Source organism: Lepus europaeus, chromosome 1 (genome assembly GCF_033115175.1).
Source record: "Lepus europaeus isolate LE1 chromosome 1, mLepTim1.pri, whole genome shotgun sequence".
In the NCBI taxonomy this organism is placed as follows: domain Eukaryota; kingdom Metazoa; phylum Chordata; class Mammalia; order Lagomorpha; family Leporidae; genus Lepus; species Lepus europaeus.
This window is the reverse complement of record NC_084827.1, coordinates 141,028,736-141,053,448: the sequence shown is the minus strand read 5'-3', so window position 1 is coordinate 141,053,448 and position 24,713 is coordinate 141,028,736. Positions and strand designations below refer to the sequence as shown.

General features: G+C 39.4%; 1 protein-coding gene across 3 annotated transcripts in view; it reads left to right on the top strand.

Annotated features, from left to right (window-relative positions):
* SF3B1 (splicing factor 3b subunit 1) overlaps positions 1–14,897 on the top strand; it is a 40,644-nt gene extending 25,747 nt beyond the window's left edge. For 2 of the 3 annotated variants that reach the window (XM_062189534.1, XM_062189539.1), the window contains 16 exons: positions 901–1,098; positions 1,195–1,296; positions 2,874–3,053; positions 3,867–3,953; positions 4,735–5,005; positions 5,275–5,420; positions 5,515–5,661; positions 5,807–5,932; positions 6,358–6,579; positions 6,893–7,075; positions 7,161–7,272; positions 8,789–8,909; positions 9,551–9,682; positions 11,122–11,394; positions 12,994–13,210; positions 14,421–14,897. In XM_062189534.1, coding sequence (XP_062045518.1) covers positions 901–1,098; positions 1,195–1,296; positions 2,874–3,053; positions 3,867–3,953; positions 4,735–5,005; positions 5,275–5,420; positions 5,515–5,661; positions 5,807–5,932; positions 6,358–6,579; positions 6,893–7,075; positions 7,161–7,272; positions 8,789–8,909; positions 9,551–9,682; positions 11,122–11,394; positions 12,994–13,210; positions 14,421–14,579 — 2,676 coding nt within the window. In that variant the 3' untranslated portion in view covers positions 14,580–14,897. Of the gene's footprint in view, positions 1–900; positions 1,099–1,194; positions 1,297–2,873; positions 3,054–3,866; positions 3,954–4,734; positions 5,006–5,274; positions 5,421–5,514; positions 5,662–5,806; positions 5,933–6,357; positions 6,580–6,892; positions 7,076–7,160; positions 7,273–8,324; positions 8,395–8,788; positions 8,910–9,550; positions 9,683–11,121; positions 11,395–12,993; positions 13,211–14,420 lie in introns of those variants that run through there. The other variant, XM_062189545.1, reaches the window with a different exon arrangement.
* The last annotated feature ends 9,816 nt before the right edge of the window (positions 14,898–24,713 follow it).

The following is a 24,713-nucleotide window of genomic DNA, read 5'->3' as shown; positions in this document are numbered from 1 at the left end:
CCTCTTATCTGCATATAAATTCTACTTTATTAAAAATGGTTAATTAATGGTTCATCTCGGTGCATATACAACTAGCAGTAAAATAAAAAGTGGTTAACTACAGATAGTATCAATATACATTTAGTAAAATTTAAGCTTTAAAACTTTTAGATAATAGTGTATGCTTATTTGAGAAGACTTCTTCTAGGCCTATTGACATGCCCAGGAAGTTGTTTTTGTTGCTGTTTTTAAAGCTTTCTGCCAGCTTTAAGAAAATAGAAATTCTTTTGTTTTCAGCTTGCATTTAAAATTTTTTTTACTGGTTTTGCAAAAGGTTTAAGTATTGTACAGGACTTTTTAAATTATCTTGATTCTAATTTTTAATGCAATTTATTTTTTTGTAGAGTTCTTAAGATTTGTTCTTGTATAGGTTTGCATTTGTTTTTGTCCTAGTGCTAAAATATACTTTTTGGTATAACAATAATGTAAGATTATTGCTATATGAATACTTGTATTAGGTATTACTTTGCTTTATAGCACTTTATTTGTATTCACTCACTTAGAAACTATAAAATCTAAGTATTTTAGTAACTTGACACATTGATTCACTGGTATGCTTATATAGACTAATACTTGAAAGTGGTCAGAATTTTTCACTTATTTTAGCCTCATTTCCTTCACATTCCTGGTATACTTGGTTTTAATTAGGAGATGAGAAATGGAAATATTTTTCATAAACATTTTAAATTAACATAATTAAAGATAGAAAAGCAGGGGATAGGATTTAGTAATTTTTTCCAAGTAAGTAAAAACCTCCCTAGCTAGTAAAGTGTAAAATACATTAAGTGCAAATGTTATTCAATATGTGGTTCTTAAATCCATAAGGCTAGGACAAACCTAAACTCTTTCTAACTTTATTAGGTACTTCCCCCTCCAGCTGGTTATGTTCCTATCAGAACTCCAGCTCGGAAGCTGACAGCAACTCCAACACCGTTGGGTGGTATGACTGGTTTCCACATGCAAACTGAAGATAGAACTATGAAAAGTGTTAATGATCAGCCATCTGGAAATCTTCCATTTTTAAAACCTGATGATATTCAGTACTTTGATAAACTATTGGTAAGTGATAATAGCATAATGAAATTAATATTTTTGGTTTGGGAGTTCGAATTATGGCATCTCAACATGCCTTTAAAATTTTTTGTGTTTCTATAGGTTGATGTTGATGAATCAACACTTAGTCCAGAAGAGCAAAAAGAGAGAAAAATAATGAAGTTGCTTTTAAAAATTAAGAATGGAACACCTCCAATGAGAAAGGTGAATCCCAGTTGCTCATTATGTTCATTTTTTTTTTAATTTCATAAATGTGAATTTACAAAGTGCAACTTTTGTATTGTTGTGGCTTCCCCCCCAACCTCCCTCCCTCTCATGGCCCTCCCCTCTCCCTCTCCCATCCTGCCCTTTATCGAGTTTCATTTTCAATTACCTTCATATACTGAAGATCAACTTAGTATATACTAAGCAAGGATTTCATTAGGCTGCATTCACACAACCGCACAAGGTATAGGGTATTGTTCGACTAGTAGTGTTTTTAAGTTTCATAGTAAAACACATTAAGGACAGAGATCCTACATGGGGAGCATGTACCCCGTGACTCCCGTTGTTGATTTAACAATTGGCACTCTTATTTGTGACGTCAGCAATCACCTGAGACTCTTGCTATGAGCTGTCTAGGCTATGGAAGTCCCTTGAGTTCACCGACTCTGAACCTGTTTAGTCAAGGCCGTGTCACAGTGGAGGTTCCTTCTTCCCTTCAGAGAAAGGTGCCTCTCTCCTTGATGGCCTGTTCCTTCTGCTAGGGTCTTGTTCACCAGGGTCTTTCACTGTGTCATGGCTTTCTATGCCTGTGAGACTCTCATGGACCTTTTAGCAAGATCAGAATGTCCTAAGGGTTGATTCTGAGGCAGGAGTGCTGTTTTGGGCATTTGCCATTCTATGAGTCTGCTGTGTGTCCTGCTTCCCCCGCAGGATCATTCTCTCCCTTTTAATTCTATCCTTCATTATTTGCTTATACTGGTCTTATTTGTGAAATCTCTTTTGTATGTTCATTTTTTTTGTGTTAGATGTTTACAGTTACCTTCTTGGTTTTTATCCAGGGATAGTGTGAGGGGGAAAAAAATGCATGGTATGGAATTAGTTTTTATTCCAAAAATCTTATATTAATAGGAATGTTAAAAATGAGATTCTTTTTTTTTTTTTTTTTTTTTTTTAATCCTTAAGGCCTCTGTAATATGTTTCAGGCTTTAAGGCTGGTGAAATATGTGAAATATTATATTCTTGTGCTTCCTCAATTACCATTTTTTTAAAAAAATAAAGGTTTTTTTTTTTTTTTTAAAAGATTTATTTATTCATTTGAAAAAGAGAGGAGATGCAGAGAGAGAGAGGTCTTCCATCCAATGGTTCACTCCCCAGTTGGCCACAGCGGCCAGAGCTGAGCCTATCTGAAGCCAGGAGTTTCTTCCGGGTCTCCCAAGAGGGTGCAGGGGCCCAAGGACTTGGGCCATCTTCTGCTTTCCCAGGCCATAGCAGAGACCTGGACTGGAAGTGGAGCAGCCGGGTCTGGAACCGGCATGCATATGGGATACTGACACTTCAGGTCAGGGCATTAACCCGCTGCGCCACAGTGCTGGCTCCCTAAATTACCCTTTTTAAATTAACTTTCTGTTAACAGAAGTTCAGGTTCCAGAGTAGTTTTGATGGAAATAAACTTAGGTCACTATATAAACTGTCTGTAAAAGTATACAATATAAAGTAGAAAAATCTTCCTGATGAAAACTACTCACTCAAAATGCTTGTTACTAAGAAACCACCTTTTTCTCTACTCTTTCCCTCAGGCTGCATTGCGTCAGATTACTGATAAAGCCCGGGAGTTTGGAGCTGGTCCTTTGTTTAATCAGATTCTTCCTCTCTTGATGTCTCCTACACTTGAGGATCAGGAGCGTCATTTACTTGTGAAAGTTATTGACAGAATATTGTACAAACTTGATGACCTTGTTCGACCATATGTGCATAAGGTTTGTGATTTCCTGGAGTAGTGTTTCTAATAGTTTACTATTTTTTAATAAATTGACTCTTTTTTTTTTTTTTTAACCAGATGATGTCTGTGGTATTGAAATTTTTAAAAATTCTAAAAACACAGCTGATTTTTCTTTTTTTCCTTAATTTATTTTATTTTAAAAGCAAAGTTATAGAGTGAGAGAGAGAGAGATATTCCATCTGCTGGTTCACTCCCCAAATGGCCGCAACAGCCGGGGCTGAGCCAGGTTAAAGCTAGGAGCCAGGTGCTTCATCTGGGACTTGGATGTAGGTGCACAGGCCCAAATACTTGGGCCATCTCCCGCTGCTTTCCTACGCGCAGTAGCAGGGAGCCAGTGGAAGTAGAGCATTTGGGCCTTGAACCAGTACCCATATGGGATGCCAGCATTGCAGGCAGTGAACTAACCAGTTATACCACAAAGCTGGCCCCAAGTAGCTGATTGTATACAGTAAAAAGGGAAAATTTACTCCCTTGTAAGATGTTCAAAGCCAACCAGTTTTTTTTTTTTTTAAACTATTGTTGTATTTCTAAACTGTGCTATTGAGATTTAAAATCCATCTTTTTTCTGTTGATAATTGTGGTTTTTTAAACTTTTGAGTATTAGTTTATGTGTGTAATAGTTCTTAAATTTTCATCTATGTCTGAGATTTGAAATTATATAATACACTTAATTTCTCCCTTGATTAAAAAATACTGCCAATTATAAGCTTGCTTTGTTTATTTCTGTTATGAGTGTAGCATCAGTAATTGATGTGAAAATGTAGTTTCTTTTCCTATTTCTCTTTTTCAGATCCTTGTGGTCATTGAACCATTATTGATTGATGAAGATTACTATGCTAGAGTGGAAGGCCGAGAGATTATTTCTAATTTGGCAAAGGTATTTACATTACTTTTTTTTTTTTAAAGATTTATTTTACTTATCTGAAAGAGTTACAGAGAGGTAGAGACAGAGTTCATCTATCTGCTGGTTCATTCCCCAAATGACCACAACAGCCAGAGCTGAGCCGATCTGGAGCCAGGAGGTGCCTCCAGGTCTCCCACATGGGTACGGGGACCCAAGGACTTGGGCCACCCTCTGCTGCTTTCCCAGGTGCATTATCAGGAAGCTGGATTGGATATGTAGCAGCATCCCAATATGGGATGCTGGCGCTGCAGGCCAGAGCTTTAACCCACTGCCACAGCCCCAGCCCCAACGTTAAATTTCTCTCTCTCTCTCTCTTTTTTTTTTTTTTTTTAATTTTTGACAGAGTGGATAGAGAGAGACAGAGAGAAAGGTCTTCCTTTTTGTCGTTGGTTCACTCTCCAGTGGCCGCTGCGGCTGGCGTGCCGCGCTGATCCGAAGGCAGGAGCCAGGTGCTTCCTCCTGGTCTCCCATGGGGTACAGGGCCCAAGCACTTGGGCCTCCTCCACTGCACTCCCGGGCCACAGCAGAGAGCCGGTCTGGAAGAGGGGCAACCGGGACAGAATCCAGCACCCCGACCAGGACTAGAACCCGGTGTGCCGGCACCGCAAGGTGGAGGATTAGCTTGTTGAGCCATGGCGCCTCCAACGTTAAATTTCTAGAGAAGAAAGTTTATACTTATTGATGGGATTATCTTATTATGGGGGAGAGTTGAGGATATTTGTGCTCATGAATACTTTCTATCTTTTCTTTTTAGGCTGCTGGCCTGGCTACTATGATCTCTACCATGAGACCTGATATAGATAACATGGATGAATATGTCCGTAACACAACAGCTAGAGCTTTTGCTGTTGTAGCCTCTGCCCTGGGCATTCCTTCTTTATTGCCCTTCTTAAAAGCTGTGTGTAAAAGCAAGAAGTCCTGGCAAGCAAGACACACTGGTATTAAGATTGTACAGCAGATAGCTATTCTGATGGGCTGTGCTATCTTGCCACATCTCAGAAGTTTAGTTGAAATCATTGAACACGGTAAGCTGCAATATAAATGTCTTTTATGTGACATATGTCCTGAAATTTGGGCTACTGATTGAGCATAACTGTATAAGCCCATTTATTTTATAATAGGATTTATGATATCGTCTAACAGGCTGTAGTTCCTACTGGCTTTTGCCTAATATTGTCTAACATGAACAAATTTTACAGTTTGGCTAAATGGTTAAAGCAAGCTAGAATCTGGATGACATTTTAGAAATTAAATAATGTTGATGCATAATTAAAGCCTGTGATTGATTTTATAGGTCTTGTGGATGAGCAGCAGAAAGTGCGGACCATCAGTGCTTTGGCCATTGCTGCCTTAGCTGAGGCAGCGACTCCTTATGGTATCGAATCTTTTGACTCTGTGTTAAAGCCTCTGTGGAAGGGTATTCGCCAACACAGAGGAAAGGTAAATATGCTAGTTAGATTTTTTCTTTTGATTTCTGTTCATTAAAGTTAAAGTGATACAATTAAAGTATTATGTATTTTTTATGTCGAAATAGGGTTTGGCTGCTTTCTTAAAGGCTATTGGATATCTCATTCCTCTCATGGATGCAGAATATGCCAACTACTATACTAGAGAAGTGATGTTAATTCTTATTCGAGAATTCCAATCTCCTGATGAAGAAATGAAGAAAATTGTGCTGAAGGTAACTGTTCCAGATGGTTCTAGATTTGTTAATCTAAACTGGGTTTGTTCTATGCTCCGAGGTATTTTAAGGCATTTTTTAGAAAACATGTATGTTATTACCAGTACTGTGTTTTGATTTGTTACTATTTTTTTTAACCTTTCAGGTGGTGAAACAGTGTTGTGGAACAGATGGTGTAGAAGCAAACTACATTAAGACAGAGATTCTTCCTCCCTTTTTTAAACACTTTTGGCAGCACAGAATGGCTTTGGATAGAAGAAATTACCGACAGGTGAACTTTAATTATGAAAAAAGTTTTCAAAAATTCTTTCATCTAATTCTTAAGTCAGTGCATGTTACCCTTTTTTGGTTGGGGGAAGGGCCTCCGTTTATATATACTTTGTTATGAAAGTTGGATTTTAGCCAGTTCGCTTCTATTTTGATTTTGCCTTCTAGGGTGAATACTCAACTATGCTTTATCTAATAAATTCAGTGCTTTGTCTGGCTAAATGAAACATGGATGCAATGTTGCCCTTAAATATCTTGCTTTTGCCCTCAACATCTAAATTTTTTTGATCACTTTCATCAACGTTTAATAAATAGGAGTTAACCATTTTCAGCATGTTTGCTAGTTAAATAGTATGCTTAGAGTATTTGATTTTCATATTTTCTTTAAAGAACATTCTATTAAAAGGATTTTTTTTTTGGTCTTTTTAGTTAGTTGATACTACTGTGGAGTTGGCAAACAAAGTAGGTGCAGCTGAAATTATATCCAGGATTGTGGATGATCTGAAAGATGAAGCTGAACAGTACAGAAAAATGGTGATGGAGACAATTGAGAAAATCATGGGCAACTTGGGAGCAGCAGATATTGATCATAAACTTGAAGAACAACTGATTGATGGTATTCTTTATGCTTTCCAAGAACAGACCACAGAGGTAATGATAACTAATTTTTGTGGCAAGTTGCCACTTTCATCACTTCATATCTGTTGAAAAAGGAATATTTTCAAGCAAATATCACTAAAAAAATTTAAAATTTGGAGTAAGTTTTAAAATGTTCTTAGTCTCAATTATTAATAAATTTTTTTCTACCTCAGGGTTTTAGATTATTTTTAAAGCAGTAGCTATTTGGATGGTTGGAAAAGAGTGAATATTAGTATATTTCAACTGTCTAGTCATAAAGAAACAAAATTCTAGGCCTCAATGAATATTTTCTTTAATTTGTCTTTTTTTTTTTTTTTTTTTTTAGGACTCAGTAATGTTGAATGGCTTTGGCACAGTGGTCAATGCTCTTGGTAAACGAGTCAAACCATACTTGCCTCAGATCTGTGGTACAGTTTTGTGGCGTTTAAATAACAAATCCGCCAAAGTTAGGCAACAGGCAGCTGACTTGATTTCTCGAACTGCTGTTGTTATGAAGACTTGTCAAGAGGTAAACTTTGGTACCACACTATTAGTTCTTCACCATATTGTTTAATATAAACGGTAATGTTTTAACATTGTTTCTTTTGTTATAGGAAAAATTGATGGGGCACTTGGGTGTTGTTTTATATGAATATTTGGGTGAAGAGTACCCTGAAGTATTGGGCAGCATTCTTGGAGCACTGAAGGCCATTGTAAATGTAATAGGTATGGAATTTGCTGGTCATGTGAGAATTTTGTTTTGTTTTGTTTTGAACTTTCTCTGGGTTTTTGCAAGTAAAATATAGACTCATAATTAGGAGTAGGGTAATTTTCATTTTTTTTTTTTTTTAAGAACTTTGATATTGTACTTAGGTTGAGGGATGTCACAAAAGTCATCTTGCAAAGCCCATTTATGTTTTAGTTTAGAAAGAAAAAGGGTAGCATAGGATCTAGAAGAATGGTGCGGGAATAGTCACAACTCAGAAAGTTGAAAGTTGAAGTCATGGGATAAAGGACCCTAGTAGAACCAGTATGTCAGCTGAAAATACTGGCTGTCATGTTCTATCATGGGTAGTGGGGGGAGAAGCTACCCTAAAGTTTTAATTTAGTTTTGGCACAAAATATTATGTTTATTCAATCTTGAATTAGTAAGTGATTATTATACTGGATTTTTTGCCTGCCGTCAAGTTCAAGTATCATAACCAGGGGGAAAGTGAATTGATCAAGATATTGTCTTATCTTTATTCATACCCAGGTCTTTAAAAACTATTCATATAGTTTTTTCACTCAAAGTAAATACACAACAAATGATCTTGGGTGTGGAAAGCAAAATTTTTTTTTACGGGCAGTATGATAAAGCAAACAAATGGCGTCTTGTGTTTAGTCTTTCCTTATAATTGAACATAACTGTTGCTGAGTTGCTCCTGAACTTAAGAGTGTCAAATAACTATCAGGGGTCAAAATAACTGGTTGTAATAACCACCGTTTTCTCATTTTTAGTAAGTGGTTTTTAATGCAATACAGATCGTTGAACTGTTGGATTTTAGAGCTCTTAAAAGCTCACAAAAAGTTCGGCCCAGTCCAGTCCTCGATACTTGAAGATAGTGATTTGCCAAGAATCAGTTACTCAGCCACTAATGGGGCTCTGGTTTGCAGGGAGTTGTAAACCATACTGTTAGGGAAACATGGGAAAACAGCAATGGAGAGAGAATCAGAGCAAGCAGTTCTAGTTAGAGCAAGAGCCCCTGCCAGCTGCCTCCTTTTTTCTCTCTTCATAGGTGTAAATACCATCCAAGTATGCCCTGCATTGCAGGGAGACTGGAGATCTGTTTGTTTTGCAGTTAAAGGGTAAGGGGGCCCTTTTGGAAAATTTTGCTTTAATTTACATGTTTACCTCTGGCTTATATTGTTTGTATGGCCGGAACATAAGCTGTCCCCATGTTTAAATGTCAGTACACAAATACATTTCAGAACCAAATAAAAACTTTTTTTGTTACTGAGTACTCATCATTCCTTAAATCACTTCACTGGTTTCTTTCATTTCTATGCATAATCAAAAGTTGTTAAATAAAAAGTTATAAACAGTTCTGAGTCTGGTCAGAATCTGGGGATTTTTCTTGTTTCATAGGCAGCTCTGAGTTTATATTTATGTCTAGTAATATATAATAAATTGCTGAGTAAAAGGAAAGATAAAGTTTGCATTTCAAATGTTAATTAATACTTTGTGACTTTTGTTAAATAGGTATGCATAAGATGACCCCACCAATTAAAGATCTGCTTCCTAGACTCACCCCCATCTTAAAGAACAGGCATGAAAAAGTACAGGAGAATTGTATTGATCTTGTTGGACGTATTGCTGACAGGTATGCAGATTACTTAAAAATTTTCATAAGTAATATTAACTTGCAGGCTTAGTTACTTTATTCAAATGGCAAAATTTGCCAAATGTTGCTGATGTAGTATATATATAGTCATGCTCTTCAATTCAATATCAGTATTTTCAAATTTTAATTTGGATGATAAAGGAGAGAGCAATATAGTTTTAAGACTAAGCAGCCTTTCTGTAGAACAATAATTTTTTTAAGATTTATTTATTTATTTGAAAGAGTTACACAGGAGAGGCAGAGAGAGAAAGAGAGAGAGGTCTTCCATCCGATGGTTCACTCCCCAATTGGCCGCAACGGCTGGAGCTGTGCCGATTGGAAGCCAGGAGCTTCCTCCAGGTCTCCCACTTGGGTGTAGGGGCCCAAGGACTTGGGCCATCTTCTATTGCTTTTCCAGGCCACAGCAGAGAGCTGGATCAAAAGTGGAGCAGCAGGGTCTCGAACTGGCACCCATATGGGATGCTGGTGCTTCAGGCCAGAGCATTAACCTGCTACACCACAGCGCTGGCCCCAGAACAATAATTTCTATTTAGTGCTTAAAATGAGTTGTCAGCTTTGAGAAATGAATTTGCAGATTGACTTTTTAAAATTTAATGTTACCTTCAATTTTTTTTTATTAGGGGAGCTGAGTATGTGTCTGCAAGAGAATGGATGAGGATTTGTTTTGAGCTTTTAGAGCTCTTAAAAGCTCACAAAAAAGCTATTCGTAGAGCAACAGTCAACACATTTGGTTATATTGCCAAGGCTATTGGGTGAGTATTATTTACTCCCTTTTTTTTTTTTTTTTTAAGATTTTATTTTACTTATTTGAAAGGCAGAGTTAGAAAGATTTTCCCTCTGCTGCTTTACTCCCCAAATGACCATAACAGCCAGGCCTCTGCCAGGCTGGAGCCAGGCGCTTCTTCCTGATCTCCTACATGGATGTAGGGTCCCAAGTACTTTGGCTACCGCTTGCTGCTTTCCAGGCATGGTAGCAGGGAGCTGGGTCAGAACTGTAGCAGCTGGGAGTCATATGGGATGCAGCATTGCAGGCAGCAGCTTAATATATTACGCCACAGTGCCAGCCCCTATTTATTCCTATTTTTAAAATTACATTGCAGTAAACCTATTATGGTGCTAAAAATGTATCTATTAGAAATCTCAAGCTATGATATGAGAAATGCACAGAGAAAAATGATTTAGGCATTCACTACTTAATTCCCTGCCTAAATTTTCAATTGAACTAAAAAAGATGAGGGGCTCTGGGATTTGATTTAATCACACTTCGTGATTTTTCGCAGAGAGAAAGCAGTACTGTTTTCAGAATAATGTCAATTATTTGCTCCTTTTTTATGGTATTACTGAAAATACTGAGACAGGTTTTTTGTTTTAAGATTTATTTATTTGAAAGGCACAGTTCGGGGGTATGGAAGGCTTCCATCTACTGGTCCACTCTCCAGATGACCTTAAGGGCTAGGGCTGGGTCAGGCCAAAGCCAGAAGCTTCTTCTGGGTCTCCAGTGTGGATTCAGGGCCCCAGGCATTTCCAGGCCATCTTCTACCATTTTCCCAGACTACTAGCAGGGGAAGCTGGCTCAGAAGTGAAGCAGGTGGAACACGAACCAGCACTCACATAGGATGCCAGCATCACAGGCAGCAGCTTTACCCACTGTGCCTCAACAGCAGCTCCCAATATCACATTCTTAATATCTAGCATAATTCAAGACTCGTGTTATTGCCTTTTGTGTTTTTAAAATGTTTTTAGCCCTATGAGTAATTTGTAAACTCCACTGAATTATAGCTAATTTTTTTTATATTATCTATACATCAGAACCAAGCTAGGAGAACTAATAGTTACGGAAAATAAGACACTACCTGTACATGTGGTTTAGTGCATTCAAGAAATAGATGAGTCAGATTAGGTGGAATTCTATGTAGTACATAAGAAACTTTGGCTTTTTAAATGTTTAAGTAAATGTATTTATAGTTCAGAAAATTCAAAAACTGAAAATTAAATTAGAAAATAAATTCATTTGCGTTAACTTTTTTCTTTAAAGTGGATATTCATATGTGTTCTTAAGTGGAAGCAATTCCAGTATTCCATTTTATCATAAGATTACTGAAAATCTGGTCATTACCTATTCCATTCTATTCTGAAAAAATGTTGATTTATTATACAATAGTGTGTTGACATGATTTTTTCCCTCCCTCAGTCCTCATGATGTATTGGCTACACTTCTGAACAACCTCAAAGTGCAAGAAAGGCAGAACAGAGTTTGTACCACTGTAGCAATAGCTATTGTTGCAGAAACGTGTTCACCTTTCACAGTACTCCCTGCCTTAATGAATGAGTACAGAGTTCCTGAACTGAATGTTCAAAATGGAGTATTAAAATCTCTTTCCTTCTTGTTTGAATATATTGGTGAAATGGGAAAAGACTACATTTATGCTGTAACACCATTACTTGAAGATGCTTTAATGGATAGGTAAGTGATATGAAGTAAATGTAAGAAAATAATTGTAATTTTTCCTTTATGTAGAACCCACTGAAGTAGTTATGAGAACTATTTGTTGTGATGTTGTTAAAGAAGAAATACCTAACCTGGATATGTACAAAACTGTACATTTGACTTCAAGTAATGAATATTGCTGTAGTGGTTCCTAAAATTTTCTCCTGCGAATGTGATACCCTCACCCCATTTTTAATTACTTTTCATATCTGTTAGACAATACATTTTGAAAAGCAGTAATTGATCGTTTGTTTTAAAAATTAGTCAAATATAATTAGAGGAAATGATAAGCAATAGTTAATATGGCAGAGACCTGATCTTCATGATTTTTATTACAGGTTAAAGAAATTTCTCTTAAGCTTTTGACCTACTGAATATGGCTTGCCAGAGCCACACTGTTTTCATTGCAGACCCCTAGTGGTTCAGTTGGTGTCTGTCAATACAGTATTACTCAAATTAATTTGACAGATTTCTAATACCTTTTACCATTTAGACTCATGTAGCCTTAAACACAGAAGTAACTGTAGGTGATGTTTATAAAGCAGAGGTCAAGGCCTCTTTCTGTCAAGGGCCATGTAGATATTTATAACATCATTCACAGGCCATAAAAAAATTAACTTAAAAATTAGCCTGATGTAGATTTACTGAGTTTCGAGTCCTGCCTATGATTGTCTTGGCAAGACCAGACCAAATCATTTTGCAGGCCCTGTATGGCCAGTGGCTGTACATTCCCCATCGCTGGCATAAAGAAAAGAAGAAGGTCCATATAGTAGGGCAAAGAATTGTTTCACTGGCTCATTATTTTACAGGAGAGATAAATTACTTAAGTTAGAGCCCATTCAGTTTCTATTATGTGCAGATTAAAGATAAACCCTTGGTGACCTTCTAAGAGGGCATTTTAACTGTAATTGACGAATTATCAGAAGCTTTATATGCAAGACATGGAGACAAAATAAGAACTGTTTTCTGGAAGAGGTTGGCCACTTACTGTGGAACAAAGTGAGGGTGAATCATCCTTGAAGTACATTGTTAGGTGAGAAGTACCTGAGTATCATAGGGTCATTGATAAATGTGAGCTGCAGTTAAAAATTATGTTCTGTGTACTAATAAGGTAGTAACTCCATCAAAAATTGTGAAATCAGACAAATCAATCAATACTTTAGTGGAAAAAAATTACGAATGAAGAAATTTAACACTGAATAAATCAGACATTATAATAAATGAGAACAATAAAGATGTTAGTAAATACAAATTGTTTTCTTACACCTTGAGGTGTTCTTACTATCTTTGGGGCAGAGTCTGTGATTTCATTTTCATATCCATCATAAATCTGATTGTGTTATATGATGCTTATACTCAATTCTAGAAGGATTTTGATTTGTCATAAACAAAATCAGTTAACCTAGGAGATGATGTTTTTATGTAGGTTTTTGTGTAGGTTTGAAAGAATTGTTTATCTTTTTTCCTCTCTAGAAATTGAGTCTTGAATTAAGTTTCTAAAGGGCTTATGAATATTTCCTGTAAAACTAAGGAACTAACACTATCTTAACAATGAATTCTTTCTGTCCACTGCAGGGATCTTGTACACCGGCAGACAGCTAGTGCAGTGGTACAGCACATGTCACTTGGGGTTTATGGATTTGGTTGTGAAGATTCACTGAACCACTTGTTGAACTACGTATGGCCTAATGTGTTTGAGACATCGCCTCATGTAATTCAGGCTGTTATGGGAGCTCTGGAGGGTTTGAGAGTCGCTATTGGACCGTGTAGAATGTTGCAATATTGTTTACAGGTAGGTTAAAGTTTTTTTTAAAAGATTACTCAACAAGAAAAGTAATTCTGTTTAAAATACTAAATTAAGTCATTATTCTGATTATTAAAAGAATGTATTGAGTCCATATGGAAGAAGAGTTAAGTGCGGGGGGGGGGCTTAGATATTATCTCTGCCATCGTAATTTTGTTTTAAAAGATTTATTTTATTTATTTGAAAGAATTACAGGGGCTGGCGCTGTGGTACAGTGAATTAAGCTTCCATCTATGGCACCGGCATCCCGTGTGGGCACTGGTTCGAGTCCCAGCTACTCCTCTTCCTATCCAGCTCTTTGCTATTGCCTGGGAAAGTAGAAGATAGCCCAAATATTTGGGCTCCTGTCACCCGCATGGAAGACCCAGAAGAAGCTCCTGGCTCCTGGCTTTGGATTAGCCCAGGCTTGGCTGTTGCGGCCATTTAGAGAGTGAACCAGTAGATGGAAAGACCTTTCTCTCTGTCTCTCTCTCTGTAACTCTGCTTCTCAAATAAATAAATAAAATCTTTTAGGGGGAAAAAGAGAAAGAGGTCTACTGGCCACTGGTTCACTCCTCAACTGGCTGCAACAGCTGGGGCTGAATTGGGCAGAAGCCAGTAGCCATGAGCTGCTTCTGGTCTGCCACGTGGGTCCAGGGGCCCAAGCACTTGGGCCATTCTCTGCTGCTTTCTCAGGCCCGTTAGCAGGAAGCCAGACTGAAAGTGGAATAGCAGGGACTCAAACCAATATGGGATGTGTATAATGGCAAGCCTACCTATTGTAATTTTTTTTTTTTAAAGATTGTTCATTTGAAGGGCAGTGAGGCAGAGAGAGAGGTCTTCCATCTGCTGGTTCACTCCCCAGATGACCACAACGGCCAGAGCTACACTGTTCTGAAACTAGGGGCCAAGAGCTTCCTCTGGGTCTCCCACGTGGGTGCAGGGGCCAAAGGACTTGGGCCATCTTCTGCTGCTTTCCCAGGCCATAGTAGAGAGCTGGATCAGAAGTAGAGCAGCCAGAACTCAAACCAGTGCCCATATATGGGATGCCAGCACTTGCTACGCCACAGCACTGGCCCCACCTATTGTAATTTTAATTGCAGGCTCTTGCCACTCCCAAAGGAAATGTTTTGAATCACAGCTTTTATGATTTATTAATTGTGTTAAGTTTACATATGTTCTTGAAAATTCTGACAGTACCACCTTTCCATTGTTCTAGGGTCTATTTCACCCAGCCCGGAAAGTCAGAGATGTGTACTGGAAAATTTACAACTCCATCTACATTGGTTCACAAGATGCTCTCATAGCACATTACCCAAGAATCTACAATGATGATAAGAACACTTACATTCGTTATGAACTTGACTATATCTTATAATTGTTTATTTTGTGTTTAATGCACAGCTGTTTCACACCTTAAACTTGCTTCAATTTGGTGATATAAACTTTTAAACATTGCAGATCAGTATAGAACTGGTCATAGAAGAAGAGCTAGAAATCCAGTAGCATGATTTTTAAATAACCTGTCTTTGTTTTTGATGTTAAACAGTAAATGCCAGTAGTGACCAAGAACACAGTAATTACGCGTACTATACTGGAGGGATTTCATTTTTAATTCATCTTTATGAAGATTTAGAATTCATTCCTTGTGTTTAAAGGGAATGTTTAATTGAGAAATAAACATTTGTGTACAAAAGCTAATTTGTGTGTGTTTTTTGAACATGACTTGTAAAATGCAGAACTTTGATAAAAGCATTGGTTTGTGCAGAATAAATGGCTTACTGTCACCTGGTTTATAGAAATTAGTTAGCAGAATACAAAGTAAATAAAGTGATGGCATCTTTGTCAAGATTCTGTTGTTCTGTTGGTGATGACAGCAAGAAGAGTAGCTTTGGGGATGATCTCCCCCAAACTCACAACCATTCCATCACTTTAGAAAAATAGCACCTTTGCTGAACTGTCTCAAATAATATTTTGTACTTACATAGCACCTTTCATCTCTTGATTTTGCAAAATGCTTTTCAAGCATGCTTAAAGGAAGTGACTTGGGTAATGTCCAGTTCTTGAGAGCTCTGTTTAGAAAGTGGGGAGGGTGTGATCTTTACTTGAGAATTGCTTTGTGTATTGGGAGTGAGGCTAACTAAGTAATGCTAATAGAGTAAGACAATCTTGGCTTTTTTCCCATGTCACAAGCAACCACAATGTTTTCAGTTATAACTTTTGAGCCCCTACCATATGCCTGCCACTGTGCTTTAACTTTAGAGGATGTAAAGATACCTGTGAACCTGCCCTTTGCCCTCAAGTCCTGGTAAAGTATAATTGAAAAGAGTAGTCACATCTCATTACAGGTTCTCTGTATACCATGTTATGGAGTGGCAGCAGCTAAAATGTCTGGGTTTGCCTCATTTGTATTTAGTAATTAGATGATAAATTGATCTACCTAAATGTACAGCATAAATTGAATTGCCATTTAGTTTTAGAGGAACCAAGCATTGAAGCAGTACTTGCTGGGTTTTTTTGGCAATTGTGTTAAGTATATTTTCAACTTAATTATGTAGCCCAGATTTCTTAGTTTTAGACCTTTTACTACCCAAGCTGTTTTGTTTTGTGTCTCTGTTAGTCCTTCTGTGAATTCTAAGGAGAAAAGAGATTGTGCAAGCAGTTTTAGTGTGTGATTACTCTGCTACCATAGGTTTGTGCCTCCTGTTAACACGGAGCTTTTAGAAGTTTGGATGAGAAATAGCTTATAATTGGCTTACTTTTGCAAAATTAATAATTGAGCATTAGTTGAGTTTTCTAGCAGAATTTTCAACTCATTTAAGCAGAAATTCTGAAACCATCTTTGTATTCTTGGAGACTTTGTAGCGGTTCCCTCCATGCAACTTTAAATCTTACTCTGTATAGTTGATGTCAAATGACATTAAATAATGACTAATGATAATTATTGCAATTATTTTAAAATCCAAAATTAGATATTAAGTCAGTTTTGAGAAAATTCAGTTACATTTTCCTTTAGCTACTTAAAACTCATTGTCAGGTTGCTTGGCTCCTTGCAGTTTATAGAAAACATGCTTTGTCGTGGCAGTGTGGAACAAAGCAGACTGAAACCTTTATGTGACTTCACTGAAGCAAATCATGTGAGGATAAGAAAAGGGAAATGCTGAAGGCTCTGAACTAAAAATTGGGACCAAATAGAGGCTCACAGATGTTTGGATTATTTTATGTGCTTAGTATTGTATAAGGAAAGCATTTTGTGAAATTACTTGAAAGATGCTACGTGAAGTTTAGCTATCTTCTCAAAGACTTTCTTTTGCACTTTGTTTTGGTGTTTCTTTAAGCCAAACTTAAGCAGGAAGATATTAATGTTCTTAAGGGGACAGAGGGTGGGTTTTCTGTGGGCTTTTGTTTTTTTTCTGTGGGCCATTTCCCTCTTATGGAATTAATCTCTTTGGCTGTTTGATTTTTTTTTTTTTATATTGTATTTTTTAAATTTGTTGTACGGTGCCCTGTGAGCATCAAGTACCTACCAGATGAATAAAAAGTTGTTATATCTAAAGTCTTAGTAGACCAATTTGTAATCTTAGTTGACTCTATTGCTGTCATACTACACTCTGTTGTGGTTGAGCTGAGCTCTTTGGGGGTTGTTTTCCAAAACAAGAGAACCTAATGCTAAAATCCAAGGAAACTTTCTTTATAATATAAACTGGGAAAAAACAGATGCAGCCAAATAGGTTCAGTTGTTTGGCTCTTTGGTTTCTAGTGGCTCTTAATCCCTCCAAGCAGAAGAGGCAAAATTACAACTGGCCAGGTTTTCTTAACTTTGGCATCCTTGACATTTTGGGCCAGATAAAGTTTTTGTTGGGACCTGCCCTGTACATGGCAGGATGTTGAGTGGTGTCCCAGACCTCCACTCAGCAGATGCCAGTAGCACCCCTGCCCTCTAGCCCAAGTTGTGATGACGCCAAATGCCTACAGGTGTGTTCTCATGTGCCTTGGAGGGAAAGCTCTCTTGGTTGAGTACCACTGAGCAACCTCAGAACAGTGTTTCAGTAGGACTTACATGTCTGATCAAATGAAAGGATAGGTAAAGCAATATTTAGGCACCAGTTTCCTTGGAAGTAACTATGTAACTACCAAATACTTAAAACAGTTACCTTGGGTAAAACTCCTCATACATCTTGGGGAAAGCAGGCTGTGGAAATGTGGAAGTCTAAAGTTATCTTGGAATATCTTTGTATTATGAAAATCTTTGAAATATGAAAAATTGTTAATTGTTTATATCTAACTTGTACTTTAAAAAGTACAGAGAAACAAAAACTAATCACTTGTGTATCTTCCTCCTATGTTTACATTTTATTAGATTTGCTCTTGTTTTTAAGGAGTATAATCTCGTGGAACAATTTCAGCCACTGTTACTGAAAAGAAACTTGGGACCAGATAAATAGATTTGAGAAATAGAAGTCTGGTGAACAGCAAAGCAGATGGAAAGTGAGTTCTGGCACAGAGCACAGATGGAGGAGATTTTCTTAGAGAAGCATATTTCCCTGACTCCCTAGGGAAGAAGGTAATAGATACAAGCATGAAAAGTTCATCTATGGTATGTCAGTTTCAAAGTTTTATTGGCAATTAAAAAATAGGTATAAGTAAGAGAAGTCAGAATGGTGCAAATAATACAACAGCAAAAAAGTTCCAAGTTTAGAAGACCGCTCCTTCCTCTGCTTGGAAGTGGGGGAGAAAGTGATAAGGAGGTGGCTTGAGGAAGAGGGCAAGCTTGAGCTTGACTTTCGGATTGAAAGGGAAAATGAACAGCCTCAGCAAAGTCGTGGGAGTAGGAATCTGGAGGGTGTCCGAGTGATGACAGATAGTGGAAGACAAAATGTACCCTGAGAGGTCAGGGCCAGGTTCTGCTGTGTCCAGATCTGAGCCTCTAGCACCAACTTCATACCTGCCCTACTCAACACCCAGTGTGTACTTACAGAACCTGAATGCATGATGCTGTGTGCCTTGGATTCAGATTATGGAAAGTTGCTAGTGGCCATTCTTGTGATTTTGTATTATAGGCAATAGATAACTAGTGACTATTCCACATTGATTTATTCCACAAATATTTATTGAAGGTTTTAAAGTAGAAAAATGGCATGAATTGACCTGTGCTTACAGGAAGATCACTACCTAGTTCGTTTTCTTGATTGAGAGCACAGATTTCTGTAAAGAGTTTACCCAGTAAGTATTTGCGGAGCAGAATTAGTTCAGAGCAGACCTTAAGTGGATTAAGTCACGGCCTCCCACCCAGCACATTTTTTATCCTTAACTGTGATGCTGGGGCCTTGTCAGTCACTGCCTCAAAACTAGCTTAGCCCCTGCCAAAGAACATGGGCCAGTTAGGAAGGGAATGATGTCTGACTGGTTTTACATTCTTTGGATTGTTTGCTTCTTCCCCTATAATCTTTAGAGGCCTACATGGTGTCAGAAAAATGACTTTCTTATATCACAGAGGCATCTAGAATATTCTGGCTTTTCACGGAGATTCGGTTGATAGTGAATCTTCCAAAACATTCCGGCTAATTCGATTTGTCTAAGGGGTTTCTGAGCATTTTCCAAGTGAGGAGTTGGGATGGATAAGCAGTCACATTCCTGCAGCACCCTAGCCAGCCAACGTGAGACATGTATGAATGTACTTCAAAAAGTTCATGGAAAATTGAGTTAAAAAGTTTACTTTGGTGCAAAAACCTTTGAAATTCATGCTTTTTTTTCCATAAGCATTTCCATGAATTTTTTTTTAAGACTGCATGTGCATGAATTTTTGGCTTTTGCATCAAAATAAATATTTTCATTTTCCATGAACTTTCGAAGTACTCTTCTATACATGTGGTAAGAAGGCAAGGAAAGAAGCTGCAAATTTCAATGGCAAATTACCCCCACAAAATTATACATGGCTAATTTAATGTTTTCGTTACTTAGAAAAACAGCTTCTTCATGCTGTAATAAATGTATAATTAGATACTAATGTGTTACCAATCATCTCTGCCCAAGAAATATTAAAGGGGCTCAAGCAACCTTGCCCCTTTACTGCAGTTACTGAGTCCGTAGAGATTAACCGTGGCTTCCCAAGCTGTCTTCTAGGGTCCTAGACAATCTGGACTTCCAAAGAGGGCTCTGTAGTGGAGTGGACGATTGCTGGTAATAACTTAATGTGATCTCGGATTTAAAAAAGGACACAAAAATCCTTTTTGAATGCAATGCTATTTTATATGTGCTGAAAGCTTTGCTACTTTTAACAAGAAGCATTTAGGAGAATCATTTCTGATCTAGGTCAGATGATAGACAAATGAATGTCACGATTAGAACCTTTATGTTCAAAGGAAAAAAAAAATCACAAAATTTATGTCCATTCAGTAAGTAACTGAACAATGCGCCCCACGTGGGATGCATGCTTTGATGTTTCCAGATGCTTCAGCATGCATCTGCTCATTCGTTTCTCAAAGCTACCTTAAGAAGCAAGCACTTAGGAAGCCTCTTGTCCAGGGAAGAAATTGAGTGGCAGTGCATTGATCGATCCATGGCTGGTCAATGCTCTTTCCACTCATGCATGTGCTCTGTATTACTTTTTTTTTTTTGACAGAGTGGACAGTGAGAGAGAGAAAGGCCTTCCTTTTGCCATTGGTTCACCCTCCAATGGCCGCTGCGGTCAGCGCGCTGCAGCCGGCGCACCGCGCTGATCCAAAGGCAGGAGCCAGGTGCTTCTCCTGGTCTCCCATGGGGTGCAGGACCCAAGCACTTGGGCCATCCTCCACTGCCTTCCCGGTCCACAGCAGAGAGCTGGCCTGGAAGAGGGGCAACCAGGACAGAATCCGGTGCCCCCACCGAGACTAGACCCGGTGTGCCAGCGCCACAGGCGGATGATTAGCCTATTGTGCTGCGGCGCTGGCCTCTGTATTACTTTTAACTGATCAAAATTAGTTTCAGATTAGTGAAAAATATGCAATTTTTTTGGAGGGACATTTTCTTAAGAAAACCTTTTAGGATTAAGTCAAAAAAGTCACCAGGAAACAGATAAATGGAAAAGCTTATTACATGGTGTACAGATAAATTCATATTTAATGTTGAATAGAGGGTGAGAGAAATAGAATAGAAAGAAAAAAATAATGAAACACTTTGCTAACGGGTTTTTCAAAGGGAAAATATGGCTTATCGAAAGATGAGGCACTAAATGGAAATGAGATAAATAATGTCTTGATGCTTATGTATTCTGGAAAAATTATTTATTTATTTATTTATTTGTTTATTTATTTGACAGAGTTAGAGAGAGAGACAGAGAGAAAGGTTTTCCTTCCGTTGGTTCACTCCCCAAATGTCTGCAACAGAGCTGTGCCGATCTGAAGCCAGGAGCCAGGAGTTAGTTTCTTCCTGATCTCCCATGCAAGTGCAGAGGTCCAAGCACTTGGGCCATCCTCCACTGCCATCCCAGGCCACAAAAGAGAGCTGGACTGGAAGAGGAGCAACTAGGACTAGAACCAACGCCCATATGGGATGCAGGTGGAGGATTAACCTAGTGCGTCACGGCGCCGGCCCCTGGGAAAATTTCTTTGTCTTAACTTTTCATGGGGTAAAGCAATATGGCTGGCACTGAAGTGAGCTAGTTTAATGAACACTGAATTCCAAATATTTCCTGGAGGTTGAATGTTTTTCCGCTTGATGTTTTCCTTTCCGTTGTGTTGGGAGCAGAGCTGTGACTGTACAAACCTTTATTCACCCTTTATGGCACCCTTTCTCTTCACATCTGGAGATGGGGCCCTCAATTGGATCACAGCATATTTGAACATTTGTGGATGTAAACAGGTTGTGTGCAGAACGTGGGGTAACTGCGTGCACCTTGGTGGGACTTTTCTGCTGAGCTGGCCACCTCGGAGACCCCTTTTGCTCTCTGAAGCAGTAAGAGATGTGGGTGCACCATGCGGGTGTAGGGACCTAAGGACTTGGACCATCTTCCACCACTTTTCCTAGGCCATAGCAGAGAGCTGGATAGAAAGTAGAGCAGTTGATATTTATATGGGATACTAACGCCGCAGACAGCAGGTTTACCTGGTACACCACAGTGCCATCCCCAGGCATATTTTAACAGATATAATTTGAATTCACAGGGTGTAAGAATAGTTTATTTCATCATGTGACTGAGGAAATCCCAGGAACCGCTGTTCTGTGGAAAGCTTTGTTCACGGTTCTGTTGCCTGTAACATCCCTACCTTCTGGCAGGGGGCAGCAGAGCCCAGGAGAAGAATGGCTGGCTGCTTTCAGCTGGTGGCCTGCAAAACTCAGGAACCAAGCCTTTAACAACTTGCAGGAGAAACCAGCCCTTGGCACCTGAGGGATCTCACTGTTGAATACAGACTGCAAGGTAAAAGCTAGCTTTTATTAATTTAATATTCTTAGTGCCACAAATGACTGGCCTTTTTAAAAGTGAAAGACTGACTTTGCAAAGAAATCATTATCTCATTTTTTATCACAAAGTCTTAAAAAGGTTGGTGCTCTTTTTTTGCAGTGACTTGTGAAATGAAGCGAGGGCATGAAATATTTCCAACTGGTGTTAGGGAAAGTGTCCATACTTCTGTGGGGACTGTGCTGAGGCTCAGTAGGTTAAGCTGCCACTTGAGATGCTTATATTCCATATTGGAGCCCCAATTCAAGTCCTGGCTGCTTTGCTTTTGATCCTGCTCCTTGCCAGTGCACCTGGGAAGTCAGCAGATGATGGCTCAGGTACTTGGGTCCCTGCCATCCATGTAGGACACCTGAATGGAGTTCCTGGCTTCTGGCTTTGGCCTGCTGCAGCCCTGGCTGTTGTGGTCATTTGGGGAGTCAGTCAGCAGGTAGATCCCTCTCTCTGCCTCTCTCTTTCTCCTGCCTTTCAAATAAATAAATCTCTAATAAGAGATTTACAAAGTTATGACCAGATGTTGGGGCTACTGTTGTCCCCTCACCTTCTTTGGAGATAGCGTTGGGGGAGAAGACAACTCTTAAAAAAAAAAAATGATAACAGCAGAGATAATAACGAAGTAAACAGCCAGAGCCCAAGTTCCTTCTCCCTGTAACATGGCATGGCATCAGCACTTAGGAGCCAAGGATTATACCTCTTCTCTTCCCTTTTTATTCTATTCTTTTCTCTCTCCCTCTCTCTCTCTCTCTTGTCCTGTGTGTGTGTGTGTGTGTGTCTTCATCTATTTGAAAGGCAGAGTTACAGAGAGAGGGATAGATGAGAAATAGACCCTCCATCCACTAGTTCACTTCCCAAACAGATGCAATGGCCAGGCTGGGCCAGGCTGAGTCAAGAGCCTGGAACTCCAACTGGGTCTCCCACATGTGCACATGTGTACAGGGGCCCAAGCACTTGGGCCATTTTCTGCTGACTTCCTGGGCCCATCTTGAGGGAGCTGGATTGAAAGTGGAGCAGCCAGGACTTGAACTGGTGCTGTGCCCATATGGGATGCCAGCTGTGCCACAGAGTTGCCCCCCTACCTTCTGCTCCTTTCTGTGTCCTGTGCACAGTGCAAGCCTGGCAAATGGCAGCAGGTTCTCAGTAAATGCGTGTGGAATAGAAAGAACACCTTTGGACTTAACATATCTAGTTCTCCAGAGGTTTCTAAGTCACGTAGTAACTCTAATTGTCCCATCAGTGCACTCATGTGGGAAATCTGTGTTCAGAAACATGATCAGCCCCATGTCTAACTTTAGGGACTGTGTTACTTTTCCATTATTTAAAACCATGTAAAGGAGATTAGGGGGAGCAAAAAAGGCCAACATTGCTTGTTATTGCCCATGGGTTTACTCAGATAAGAGATTTTCTGGTGGGCTGGATCTGGTTGGCAAAAATTGGGCCCACAGCTCACATGATCAGCTTGAAGCCAAGACGACAAAGAGCACTGCAGGTTGTGCTGAGTTTCCGTGATGTCCTTCTATTGCTTATTCTAGAAGTCCTGGGGTGATTCAGCTCCGATTCCCATCTGTTCCTCTTCCCAGCATTGCTGCAGCACATTATATGAAATTTTCCAACTTCCTTGCTGGTGGTTAGCCCTGCGTCTCCAGCCCTGTCATGCTTTGTCTGCAGAGGTAGGTATTAAAACTGGGTTCTTAACAATTAGTAAGAGCTTAGCCATTTTTTAAAATATTTATTTTATATAAAAATGAAATATAATATTTTAAAGTCAGAGATTCAGAGAGGGAGGGAGGGAAAGAGAGAGGGGGAGAGAGAGAGAAAGATCTTCCATCTATTGGTTCACTCCCCAGATGGCTGCAACAGCCAGGGCTGGGTAAGACTGAAACCAGGAACTTTTTCCAGGTCTCCCATGTGGATGCAGGGGCCCAAGGACTTTGGACCATCTTTCGTTGCTTTTCCCAGGCTATTAGCAGAGACATAGATTGAAAGTGGAGCACCCGGGACTTGAACCAACGTCCATATGGGATGTCAGCATTGCAGGTGGCAGCTTTACCCGCTGTGTCACAATGACGGCCCTATTGAGCATCTCTTTCAACACTGACTCAGAGCCTGTTAGGCTGACTTCACTCTCCTCTGCCCATTTATGTAGCAGCTTCACATGATTCACCCTCTTTATAGAGACAACAGTTCTCACAAGGGACAGGACAAACTATTAAGACACCTTTCTAGTAGCCAGATTAGACCAAACTTGGGGCATGTCTTAAGTGAATGGCAGAGTGTGCTGAGAATCCCCCGATACGGGCTCCCCTGAGACAACTCTTGAGGTTCACTGGTCAGTGGGGTCTGTGTTAATGCCGGGGTGGGAGATATGCTGAAACACAGAAGTCAAGGAAGAGCACGCAGATTTGGGCTCAGCACAGTGCCTGACACCAGGAGTTCTCTGCTGTGTGGCACATGGCCACGGTGAGGATCATGGGGTGTCCCAGCCATGGGAGGGTTAGGGAGTAGGGAGACATTCATTAGAGGCAAACATTGGCACAGAAAGCAATGTGGAGATAAGGGGTGGGTCTGAGGGACAGGCTTTGAAGAGGACAGGGCATGTGGGTTTCTGTTACTGGCCCAGGACTTCTATGCCTTCCATTTTTTTTTTTAAACTCAGTTTCCACTATGGCCTTGGAAGTTTGTTTATGATGCCCGCTTCTCATATGGGACTACTGAGTCTCAGGGAGGTAAAGTATTTTCCAAGACAGCTGCATGGGGGACCTCTGGGGACACTGTTCTCATGGGGATGCAATTCAGACAAAGCACCATGTGAACGAAGCCCTCAGGAGTAATGCGTACAGCTCCTGGGGAGTGGAGTCCAGGTTCATGTGGAGGCTGCCTGGCTGCACAGTCCTCACGGTTAGCCCCACTTCATTCTTCATCTTCCAAGACAAGAGTTCTGGAACCTTGTGTTACCCAACCGGTTCCTGATTGGTTTGTTCATTCAGTCAGTCTGATAAGAGAAGATTGTAGGGGCTAGAGAAAAGTGAACTCTGGGTGTAGGGTCTGAGTTCCGGGTCTGCCACCCACTTGTGTGACCTG